This window comes from Schistocerca gregaria, chromosome 2 (assembly GCF_023897955.1).
Source record: "Schistocerca gregaria isolate iqSchGreg1 chromosome 2, iqSchGreg1.2, whole genome shotgun sequence".
In the NCBI taxonomy this organism is placed as follows: domain Eukaryota; kingdom Metazoa; phylum Arthropoda; class Insecta; order Orthoptera; family Acrididae; genus Schistocerca; species Schistocerca gregaria.
Window position 1 is genome coordinate 295,191,535 of NC_064921.1, and position 13,584 is coordinate 295,205,118.

Sequence of the window (13,584 nt, forward strand, 5' to 3'; positions counted from 1 at the left end):
TTCAACTTACTGTAGTAAACTCCATTAATAATACTTGCTTCAATCGTTGTCTAGCTATTAGAGAAAACAGCTTCCTAGGCACCTTATATTAGACGAGTGTGCTGAATAGCACCGTCTTTGAAACCTAACAATACAGTAAAACACTGTTATAAGCAAATACTTTAATAATATTCAACACAGCTGCATAGTATCAAACACACCAGTGTGATGCCTTAGAAACAGGAGCAGAAATAACTACAGTTGTTTCTGAAGAGATTGCAATTTTCTTGGGCCTATATCTTTGAGACAAGTCACAAGCCTTGTATCCGTTCAACACACATTACAAGTTGAAACCTAAACAAGTCCATTTATTTCATAAGTGTAATAAAAAATTCCAGCACGTTTTTTTTTTTCTACAGTCACTAATTCAACTTCTAAGCCAACTTGCAATATTTACAAAACTATTTTCAAGAACAACATCGAGGACAATTACATAATCGTAAACATGATTGATACTAAATTCAATATTAGGTAAGATATTTTGAAAATAGTTACCAACCACTCAAGTGAAACAAATATTTTAATGTTCATTGCTGTACCAGTAAATGATATAATGTTTTAAGTGTTGATGAACTTTGTAGCTAGTAGTTCTATAACTAATATGTTCCATTAACATAAAACCTCAGGTGAACTCCAGAAGTCTCCTACTTTCAAAATAGCTTTAATCTCACCTTAACAACATCAAAAACCATTTGCTGAGCAGGATTAAAACCACTGGAAATGCTGGCACTGTATGACGTAGACATTAAGGAATTGCTAAGATGACTGTCCCCGGTATTCATTCCATTGGTCTGTTGAAAATAAAATGTTTGACACATATATGAAAGTACAATCATTGTAACTATGTACATATAATGTACAGCACAATTTTCAAACATATTTCAGAACTGAAGCTACAAGAAGATTATCCTTATGTAGTACAAAAGTACTGTTGAATATTTAAACTTAAATTAAATTTTTTAGTTGCAACTAATACATGTAACTACAGAATTAAAACCACTCTGTGTATTGTTGAAATGCAAACTGGCAAAGTACAAGCCGAGGTTTTACAAGTAACTGTACTTAATGTAGGTAATGTAAAAAGCTATGTTGTTACACTTGATTAACCTTGTCTTGTGATTGACAGATTGAAGTTGGGAAGGGAGAATGCTACCAGGCATGAAGCTAGTCATGCTTCATAAGGCACTGCACAAACACACAGGCAATACAGAGGGCATGTGGCACCTGAGAAACAACTACTTGGTTGGCAACTGGCCTGCCACTCACTGAAATGACAATCACAATGTACTTTTAATCAGAGCGTAATGCACAAACTGCTTTCGCTGTATCTAATATGTGACTTACTGCTGTGTTCATAGTGACATTACACTGCAGAACAATTCAAGAAACATTGTGCAAGTAGGCTCTGAAGATGAACCCACAGGAGATGGCTAGCTGGCCACCGAGGTCACCTGATCTTTCATGTGCAATTACTTTGTGTGGGGAGCACTCAAGTCTAAGGTGTATCACAACAACCCTCATAGTCTTCAAGAACTGCAGTAGAACATTTCATATGAGACTGCAGCAATTCGAGTCCAGCTTTGATTCGGCCTTCTGCAATTTGTTGACTGCAGCCCAAAAGCGCCAAGAGATGAATGGTGGTCACTTTCAACATCTGCTACAGTCAGATTAGTACTGTATTTCCTTTCCTCTCCTGTGTTTCTTTGCACCCTGGAACTCTGTTCTCCAATCCACTTTTATTTGTCCAACCCTGTTTATCTATAGCATTTATGAAGGTAATTAGTATGTCTAAGTAAGAAGGGATAATGCACCCATCTTCTTGGCAGACAACACAAATTCATCAATCTGAAGTCAGTCAAAATAAGAACCCAAATAAAATTATGGCACACTTGACACTCCAATAAAAAATGCTGCTACATAATTAGTTAGTCACCAACTGCTAGAGAGAGAGAGAGAGAGAGAGAGAGAGAGAGAGAGAGAGAGAGAGAGAGAGAGAGAGAGAGTGTATACCAATTTTACTGCAAAAAATACACAGAATGTCAAAGCAATCAAACAATCAAACAATATGTACCGTATCCACTTTCTTGACAGCTGCTGCCATTGTATTTGCGTGAACGATTTCCAGCATGTGAACTGTGAGGTCATTTAGACTTTCAAGAGGCATGATCTTAAAAATCATTATGTGTTTCTTCCCTTGCTGAGTTCGAACAGATCCATATATTCGACAGTACGTATTCTCAACTATGACAGGCACAGCATTCTGGTCATCCTGAAACATTTTTTAAAAAAAAATTTATAATTATTTTGATTTATACATCATAGTATTATCCTGCAAACTGCACACAACTGTTTTCAATGATAGAATGAGTCTCTGTATTCAGTGGACTTCTGATTTGTTATAGAAAAGTCCCATAGTGCTCAGAGAAATTTGAACCATTTTGTTATAGAAATGAGTTCAAAAAGGATCACACCATACTGTCAGCAGATATACATACAACCTACACCCTGCACACACACGTGTGACGCACAGGTGTGTGTGTGTGTGTGTGTGTGTGTGTGTGTGTGTGTGTGTGTGTGTGTGTGTGTGTGTGTGTGTAAGAGGGGGGGAGGCTTTCATATTTATGCTGAGCACAGCTTGAAGCTGTGACTGCTTTAATAGTGTGCGCATGGACATAAACACCTGCATGACCCCCCCCCCCCCCCCCCTCAGCATATATTTGTATTGCTAATTTATAAACATGCTGGTCCCGGCTCAGCTGGAGACCTAGAACTTCACACATGGAGCCTCATAATGCACATGCCCTCATCTCTAATTTCATTACCTTGCTCCGAACTGCACAAGGATCATGGTTACACTGCTTACTGTGAACTGGTTGTGTCTAGTATGGAAGTGCTTTAAGATCCTTTCTCAGTACATCTGTCAGCAGCAAACATCACTGCCTGATGAACTGAAGGCAAATCAGTTACTTAAGTCAAGAATAGGAGTGCACCAAGATAAAACTTTTTAATTTAATTCAATGTTCCCCACCCTCCATGCTATGTTTCGTTAATGTGACCTTCTGTTTTCTATTTTACAGTCATGGCTCTTTCCAAGCAACAGGAATGCCTTTAATGTCATACTGTTTTTGTTTCTTTAATGTAATTTTCCATCTACACAATAGAAGCCCTTGGCAAAATTACATAAAATGGCAACACGGTAATTTTTGTTGTTTAGTTCTACCAAAAGTGAATTTGTGTAATTGTATATAACTTTTCCTGTAGAAAGGTATTTATAGATCCGAAGGAGCTGCTGTTAAAAGGCTGCAATATTCAGGCGCAAGTTACTTTCTTTGAGAATTCTGAGAATACAAGGAGAGAAATGGGTCCATAATTAGGGGTCAAAATGGGTCCATAACTAGGGGTCACTCATTTATAAATTCATGAAAAAACATTTGGACTAAATTACTGCCAATATAGCTCAAGATTTTTCATATTTTAATTGAACTACCGTCACAGTTAGATGAGTTATTAGTTTCCAGTGTCATAATTTGTAATCTACCAAACTGCTTATTTGACAAAACTGGTATCTGCTGTTCAGACTGTAAGTCTTGTCTAACAAGGCAACCACATAGCAATCAGACATTTGTGGTACATGAAGTTCAGTGCTCAAGTTTCAATGTTCCCAAACCATGTTCACGCAACTTTCAAAAGTTCAAGTAAATAGACTTTGAAGTCTCCCAACTATCTTTAACATGCTAAAGAAAAGTTTTATTTTTTGACAAGCTCTGTGGTAGATTGCCTGCCTGCCTCTCTGTGGTGGGGAGTCAGTTCCTGTCTGACTCAAATTGTTAAGCAAAGGTGCACACTTCATGACCATTTCCATGAAGTGTAAAATACATACAGAGGATAAAATTGTTTTTTATTTTTTTAAATTCAATCAATGTTGATTAACAGTCTTTTATAAAAGATTAGTAATTAAGAGCTCATATTTGCAATGAAAACTGGATTTTTGTATGCAACATGTAATTAACAATAAGATGATTAGCATTTTTCATATAAATGACAATGACAAATGTATTATCATGTATTTTACGAATTCTATATTTAAATTTGCAAGTACTAAAAATGAACAGAAAAAAACGAAAAAATACTGACCAAAACATGACTCAATTCCACGATTGCCAATCTCAAGCGCTACTGATTTCTCCACCCCCAACCCCCTTCATGAATTTTATGCTTCACAAAACATGCAACTTGGTTTATAAAATTGAATCCAACAAAAATCGAACCCAGCTCCTCCTCCCCCCCCCCCCCCCCAAACACACACACACACACACACACACACACACACACACACACACACACACACACACACACACACACACAGCAGATGAGCACTTTACCACAGAGCCACACTGCTTGCAGAAAAACTTACCTTAATTTTGCATATGAATGATCGTTAGACAACTTCAAAGCCAATTTTCTCAAAAATTTTTGAGAGCTGCGGAGAACTGCTTTGCTGTATTGCAATTTGAGTTTTGAGCTTTACATACCAAAATATAAAAAATTACAAAACTTCAACTACCTTGTGGCCTCCTTGTAAGGAAGTCTAATGGAACCACTTTTGATGGCACTTCCCTGTCTTTTCAACCACTGCTAAAAGAACTCATTTAATTCTATGGCTCATAACTGAATTTAATAGCATTTGTTCCACTGCTACTGTTACTTGGAGTTGATTTCTGCAGTTTATTCATTTCATTCCTAAAATGCCTGAATTGCATTAGCACAAAAAAAAATTAAAAATTCTAAAAACACATTGTAATGTAGTTTCAATCTTTTGGTTCGCGGTGAAGAACTTTGAAAGATTGCTTGCAATGCACCTTCCAATTCTCTCTTCCAGGCACAACTTTCATTCCCAGATGTAGCTAACCTTTCTCTCAATTCCGACAGTAACTTTCATTCACCCACTGTAAAGGAAAATTGGATTCATAGTGTTTTAAAAATAAACTTTGCATTTTCTGTATGCCTTTAGTAAACTTGTTCCCATTTTCCATTATCCAAAATTCCCTGAATAATGCATTTCTGTCAGAATTACAATTTTGTTTCTTCCTTCCCGCATAAATCTGACTGATGAGAATCCTTTTATTAGACCATCACAGCCAGACAAACCATTTATTATATGGCTCTCTTCTATCATGAGGTCTCCATTTTAAAATAAATTATAATCTATTGTACTATGTGCCTCTTTTCTTTCTGGGGTCAATACTGTAGGCAACAAACCATGATGATTTACTCTATTACCACTGGCACCATTCATGGTTCATTGAGAAAAGAAGTATTATGTAAGGTGTTAAATGACAACATAAATATAAATGTACTTACATCAGCTTCAACCCATAAGTGTGCTTCAATTGATCCTGTGTCATCAGTTATCACGTAAGTCACTTTCATTGATGCCACCTGCATTCTTGTTATGATACCACAAATTGTAACCTGCACACAACAGGAAAAATATCTGAAGCACAATAAGACTTAAGGCACAATAATCGAGAATAGTTGTTATGCGACATAAACCTCATTGACCATCTATTTATAGAACTGTTTTCACTGAGAAAGCTATTTTACTTGGGATGTAAATTAAATGAGTCCATAATTACACAAAAAAAGAACCAGAGATTGTGGAACTTATAGTTTCAGTAATTGTATTATCCATGACGAGAGAGAGCAATAAAAGTTGCAAACATTACATTTTGAAGTAAATCAAATAAAACTTTAGTATAGAAGCATTCTTTTACATAAATTGAATGGAAATCAAAACAGAAACCTATTATTATTATTATTATTATTATTATTATTATTATTATTATTATTATGTTAATAAAAGAAGGTATAAGAATAATACAAAAAAGCAGTAAAATGTATGACAGCAACCCCTGTAAGCTGTCTCACATTTCAAACTGTCCACACATCTGTTCACATTTACACTTCTGCAGTAAAAACGTTACACTTCTCATACATTTAAGTTACATCTGTTGAAATATGAGATACCTGTTATTACATGTACAGACAACAAAACAAAATTCTTCACACAAAAAATGACAGAGTCCCACTTTGGGCATTTTCGTCATGTTCAGCCACGTCACACATTGTGGCAACACTTTCGCCCCATGTTGGGTTATAGGGGAGACCATATTATCCTACTAAAAAAGACTTGCCATACAAAACATTGGAAATTAATACCAATTAAACATTATACACTGAAGCATATGACATTCATAGCAAACACCAAATATATAGTAATTTGACTGGCAGCACCAGATGTGGTCCGAAGGAGGTGGAACCATTGCTGCGAAAATAGCTCATGGTCAAAATGGCTTGTCATCACTTGTTGGTACAGATTTCAGTTCCACCATCTGACCAATATTTTCTATGTTCCCAATGTGGAAGACGCCAACAGCATTTCTGTGGTACTTCTCATCTTGATGAGCAGGTTAGTGGTGCATATTACTTACAGTCTTTAAGAGAACTATTTTATTACAAGCTAACAAAACCTGTATCACAAAAATTGCAAAATTTTAAACAAAATTCACCAAAGTTACTTTGAGGGCATTTATTTGAAAGGAGTGGAAGAATATCATTATTTTGAGGACTAAATAATTTTGATCAATCACACCTCTAGGAAAATTTCAGCTTTTACGAAGCTCATATTTCAAATGTGTGAGAAAGTAACTAATTGAATAACTATCCAGTTCTTTGGCACTGGCGAAATTGGTAATGATACAATTTTTTTCAAATTACGCACTGTAATATAAGCACCAAGCTCAACAGCCACCCTTTTGCCCTTTTATCCAGGAACACTAAATTTCACTCACATCCTTAATTTCAAAAACAATCAAGAACACATTAAGCTGTCAAAGAGAAAGTTTCGTCTGTATGCAATACGCTACCCACAGAAGTAATGGACAGAACATGAAAGCAGACACAGAGAGAAAATCATTAAAATGAAATGGAGAATAGATATTAACTACGACGCTGTGAATCAATTGCAATCAAACCAAATATGCTTATCATCATTGTGCCACTTAAATTCCTTCAGAGAAATTTCTCACTGTATATTAACAGAAAGAATTTTCCAAAAACTAACTTACAAAATTACATGTCAAATTTCTGATTTTCACAGTACTCTGTGTGCTCTTATTGCGCCACAACACGCCAACAGCTACAGTAAAAAAAACCTTGTTACACTTTCCAGTGGACTGATCCAAAGAAACTGTAAACTCCCAGAAAGCGTAAAATACAGAAAAGCAATGAAAACAACAAACAAAAATGAATAAATTGCTCTTACTGCGATTCTCTTTATATTATTCAAAATATGAAATAACAACAACTTACAATTTGTATATTTTTAAAAATCTGACATAACTGTTTTTGTTTCTTTCTAACAGCAATTAGCTCTACTTGTCGTTCCACAGTATACAAAGCATCCACCACAAAGGCAGTGGCCAAGTGCTGACACACACAAACATGCACACAGGTTTCCCTCCTCATGCAGATCATGTCCAATGGTGTAAATAAAAAACAGAAGCAAAAGTCTTTCATGGAACCATATTAAAAAGCTATTGGTGTTCTAATGTGAGACTCCTTATTGATAATCACTGAAAAATTATGGTAAATAAAACTTGTAACACAATACTGGTTAAAACACTAAAGTTGGCAGTCTACACAAACAAAGAACAACAGGCACGAAATTTTCAGCTTGTTGCTCACCAAGAGGTTACTTGATTCATGGATGTCCTTGGTGAGAAATAGGGCAGAAATTGTCATCATTTTACAGAGCATCTTGAGGAACAATGTTTCATAAAAGTGCATTATACAGATGGCCATCTTCGAAAAAGGTGTTTATTGGTATAAATGACTGTGAAATTAAATTAAAGCTGTTGCAATACAACACAAGGAGCAGAAGGAAGTTTGCTGCTGCAGTCATTCTCATCAGATTGTGATTGTCATTAAGGCAGTGGCTCAGCATACTTCCCCATCCTTCCAAACACCGCAGACCTATAATATAGGCGAATCTGATGCGACATGCTGGCAACGAAAATCATGCTAACATTACATTACATGATCATTAACTTTGCATATACACTGCAATTTTCACTTTGTTCAAGGCTGACTTTGTGCAGGAACACAAGGCACTGTGAGAAAATCAATGTTAAAGGTCATGATAATTTTAAACAAAGGAAATGTTGTAATGAGGAATTGTTAATGACAGGAAAGCATTGTAATCAGGGAACAGAAACTATGTTGGTACTGACAAAAATAAATTTAAAAAAATGGGAACTTGCAAATGGGGTTTTGCTGCATACATAATAAGACAGTACCTCAAGAATATATAATACAATAACAGTAAGAGCACAAATTCTCACCAGTGTGATATCCTGGGTCCCAATCTTTAGCCCCGAATCTGCACTTGTCAATATCTGATTTATTGTTACAGGAACAACATTTTGGTCTCGTTTATTTGCCTGAAAAGAAAACAAAAAGACTTGTACTGAGAGTATTATTATTATTACAACTACTAGTACTACTATTCAGTAGTCGTAAACAGGCAGAATACGTCACTACAGTTGGCAACACCTATATACGACAAGTGTCTGCCGCAGTTGTTAGATCAGTTACTGCTGCTACAGTGGCAGGTTAATATTCAAGTGGTGTAATAGTCAACAAATGAATGATGGGACACAGCATCTCTAAAGTACTGATGAAGTGGGGATTTTCCCATAAAACAATTTATCGAGTGTACCATGAATATCAGGAACCCAGTACAACATCAAATCTCCGACATCACCGCGGCCTGAAGATCCTGCAAGAACGGAACCAACAACAACTGAAGAGAATCGTTCAACGTGACAGAAGTACAACCCTTCTGCAGATTTCAATGAAAACATCATCCATAAGGGCTTACGGAGCTGAAGGCCCACCTGTGTACCCTCGACAATTGCACGACACAAAACTTTACGCCTCACATTGGCCTGTCAACACCAACATTGGACTGTTGGTGACTGAAAAAATTTAAAATTGTATCGAGCAGGTGGACGTGTGCAGGTATGGGGATAACCTCATGAATTCATGCACCCTGGATGACAGCAAGGGACTGTTCAAGCTGGTGGAGGCCCTGTAATAGTGTGGGGTTTGAACAGTTGGAGTGATATGGGACCCCTGATATCTAGATACAACTCTGACAGGTGACACATACGTAAGCAACCTACATGATCAGCTGCACCCATTCGCACCCATTATGCATTCCGATGGACTTTGGTAATTCCAGGAGGTCAATGCAACACCCCACATGCCCAGAATTGCTACAAAGTGACTCCAGGGACACTCTTCTGAGTTTAAATACTTCCACTGGCCACTCCCCAGACATGAACATTATTGAGACTGTCTGGGATGCCCTGCAACACACTGTTCAGAAGAGGCCTCCACCTCCTCATACTCTTACGGATTTATGGACAGCCCTGGGCAATTCATGGTGTCAATTTCCTCCAGCACTACTTCAGACATTAATCGAGTCCATGTCGCATTGTATAATGACACTTCTGTGTACTCACGGAGGCCTACACAATATTAGGTACGTGTACAAGTTTCTTTGGCTGTTCAGTGTAATACTACTATAACCTCTTTGTACTGGGTGGCTATAAAGTAATTGACTATGTTCAAATATGGCACACTGTAAGCAGTCAGAATGTTGTGCAGGTGCAGGAAAATGGGAGGAATGATCAAATACATGATAACGATGGTTCTGGCAGTTTATTAGGATATCGTCACAAGTTATGTGACATGTTCAATAAGGTCTCCCAACTCAGCAACATGCTGAACCCTTAATATGGCATTGTCAACAGTTGTTTACAGCTATCCAGTGTTATCAGAACAATGTGTTGTAGTGTGCTATCCTTCTGATTAGGAAGAGTCTGGATACACCCCTTATAGAATAGATCTTTCTGGGGGGTGTGGAAGACCACACATCTTGAAATCGCCTTGAGACGATGTGGCCATTACAAAAGGTTTCTCGAAGCAAATCTTTCACCTCGCAAGCAACATGTAGTGTCCCCCCATCTTGCACGAAAATAGCAGTATGGACACAGTTGTATTCTTGCAAAGTTGGAACCACGTATTACACAAGGAGGCCCTTATATCGTGCATATGTCGTTGTACAACTAACACGCCCACGAGGTGTCATATTCTCAAAGAAAAACAGGTCAAGAAAGGAGCAGCTTGTGAAACCACACCACAGAGTCACATAAGCTAAGTGTAGTGGATATTCCTGCACAACATTTGGCAGAATAGAATCCCATATGCAACAGTTCTGTGCATTCATGGCACCATGCAGAGTAAAATGTGCCTCATCCATCCAAACAATACTTCCCAGCCACATGTCACGCCAAGAAGTGAAGGGCTATGGTATGGAGTTGTAGACTATCTTGGAGCTTCATTACATACCAATTCTAAATCCTGTAGCAATACAAGAGTAAAACACACCTCAAAAATTTTGAACTGTTGACCAGGGAGAGAGAATTCCCATGACATAGCTCGAGCACAAGCTGCGAGATTTGAGGTGTGTGTTGCACAATCACTCTGAGGAGAAAGTTGGTGATCGAAATTTCATGAGAAGATCCTGTCGCAGCAAAAAGAGTCTTTCTTTTAATGATTGCCACCCCAATTCATGTATCATATCTGTGGCACTCTTTCCCCTATTTTATGATAATACGAAATGATCTGTTCTTTTTTAAATTTTTTCAGTACTCTCCATCAATCCTGTCGGACGCAAACCCCACACTGCACAGCAATATTCCAGAAGAGCGTGGACAAGCGTAGTGGAAGCAGTCTATTCAGTAGATCTGTTACATTTTCTATGGGTTTGCCCATAAATCACAGTCTTTGGTTTGCTTTCTTCAAATTTTTATATCATATTGATTAGCGCATTTATTGATATGAGGCCTCTCCACAGCTGTTGCCATTGGTGATATTCCTGCACTGCAGCTCTGCTATTGCTGCTGTTCTGATAAAACAGCTTTACCAGCTGCACACAATCTCTCTCTTCAACAGTCATTATGTTTTATGTGTAAAACTTCAGCCTTCTTAACCCTTTACACCAAGTCACTTCACGAAAGAAATCAACACATGCCAGCAAGCAACAAACGGCATATTGACAGCAGAACAGGAAACATTTCACATTCTGACTGCTTACAGCACCATGTTTTCACCTGGCGGCAGGCAGTGGAACTATAATTTTTTTCAGCACACTGATTAATTAACACACCAATGGTGCTTCAGTGTCTTACGATGAATTTGGGCCACACTACAGCACTCAGAACACCATCAGTTTAATTATGACCACCTTGTGTTGGACCAAAAGTGTAATAGTAATTGGTGACCAACATCCAGTCAAAAGCCGATATTCACCAACAGCAGTTTAAGATAGTAATGTTCCTTACATGTGAGTGTACTGTACGACAAAAAGGAAGGTTCAGCTTCAGGTATAAATTTGTTATAAATTCTCTTGCATCACAGATATGAACAACACTGCATTACTCCCATTCTGGGAAGTTATTGGTATTTTATTACATCAGAGAAACCTGTTGATGGGCTGAGATTTCAGAACATATTATTTTAAGTGTATGATGCTGGAAATTGCTACCCTTTTGGAAAATGTGAAGGCTCCATGAAACTGGCTAATTTAGGAAGCAAAAACAAGCAATGGATAGTATTCTGTTCACTTCTAAGCACAGAAAATGACAGTGGATAAAGAAGATAACAAGTATGCTAGATTTAAACCTTGAGCACTTATCCTTTCCAAGTAAGTACAAGTTTCAACATAAGGTTAGACTGAACTGAACATCACCTCTAAGGGATGGGAAACCTAAATTACAGCACCAGATAAGTAATCAACCAATAATTAGATGACAAGAATGACTACAGATATTTGACCCATGTGAACTGGAACTAGTCTGCATGTCTAGAATGCAAGTCTTTGAAAATAGGTACTGGTTAAACAGCTGATGAACGACTCTGTTATATCTTTCAGTTACTCAAAGTACAAAGGAAAGCACATCACTATAATGATCTTAAATGTTACATCTTCTTCAAATCAATTGTGAACAACTGTGACCGATGGTGTGGAGCACTTACATCCATAAAAATTCCATCGCCGTTTGGGGCATGAAGTCCATGAATGGCTGCAAATGGTTTCCAAGTAGTTGAACATAAACATTTCTCATTAATGATCAGTTCAGTTGGACCAGAGGACCCGCTACATTCAGCGTAGACACAGCCCATGCCATTATCGAGTTAACACTAGATCGCATAGTGCCTTGTTGACAACTCAGGTCCGTGGCTTCATGTGGTCTGCACTACACTCAGACCCTATCATCAGCTGAAGTTCATCTGACCAGCCCTCTGTTTTCCAGTCATCTCTCGTCAAACCGATGGTCCACGAGCCCACAAAAGGCAAAGCAGGCAATATCATGATGTTAGCAAAGGCACTTGCATCAGTCGTCTGCTACCATAGCCCATTAATGCCTAATTTCGCCACACTGCCTTGATGGATATGTTCATTGTACATCCCAATTGATTTCTGTGGTTATTATACGAAGCATTGTTAGTTTGTTAGCATTGACAACTCTATATAATCACTATTGCTCTCAGTCATTAAGTGAGGCTGTCGGCCACTGTGTTGTCCATGGTGAGAGGAAATGCCAGAAATTTGGTGTTTGTGGCACGCTCTTAACGCTGTGGATATTGGGATATTGAACTCCTTAACGATTTCCAAAATGGAATGTCCCCTGCATCTAGCTCCAACTAGCACTGTGCATTCAAAGACTGTTAATTCCAGTCGTGCAGCCATAATTACCTCAAACACACGTTTTCACATGGGTCATCCGATTACAAACGACAGCTCCACCAATGCAGTGCCCTTTTATATCTTGTGCATATGATACTACTGCCATCTGTAGACTTTTGTCACCTCAGTGTAGGCCAGACTCAAAACAGCAAAAAGCTGTATGTTATAGGTATTTAATTCAGTGCAGTACTTAGTAGACAGCTTTGAAAGATAGCAGGTCACGACTTATAACAGCATAAACTAGCAAAGTTCCAAGTCTGCTTACATTTGGTTCAGTAAGGCAAATGTCTGTGAGACGTCTTCTTCTGATGAGGAGACAGCAATTTACAATGCTGTTATATTATTACTATTTGATAAAGTTCTAAACTTGTTATGTCACCGAAGAAATCTTTAAATGCTATTTCCAATGCTGCGGTGAGCCATACACAACCACTTTCAAAAGGAGTCAGTACCAGCTATAACATTAAAAATAATTGCCTACATCAAAAAAATTTTACACACTGTCTATCACAAAGGAGTAAACATACAGGTCAATGTATGTTACTCATTCTGGAGGTATTTGGTATGGCCTGTCTTCTGTGCCTCACCTTGTATTTATTGATCTCTCAGCTGCTTCTGATGTTGTATTACTGTTGTTTCCTGGGAAATAACTACAGCAGAACAACACA

At 37.8% G+C, this 13,584-nt stretch overlaps 1 protein-coding gene across 1 annotated transcript in view; it reads right to left on the bottom strand.

Annotated features, from left to right (window-relative positions):
- LOC126336911 (replication protein A 32 kDa subunit) overlaps positions 1–13,584 on the bottom strand; it is a 28,418-nt gene that overhangs the window by 3,366 nt on the left and 11,468 nt on the right. Inside the window, exons 3-6 of the mRNA XM_050001041.1 lie at positions 8,442–8,540; positions 5,401–5,511; positions 2,111–2,308; positions 711–830 (exon numbers count right to left, since the gene is read on the bottom strand). Of these exons, the coding sequence (XP_049856998.1) occupies positions 711–830; positions 2,111–2,308; positions 5,401–5,511; positions 8,442–8,540 (528 nt within the window). The remainder of the gene's footprint in view (positions 1–710; positions 831–2,110; positions 2,309–5,400; positions 5,512–8,441; positions 8,541–13,584) is intronic.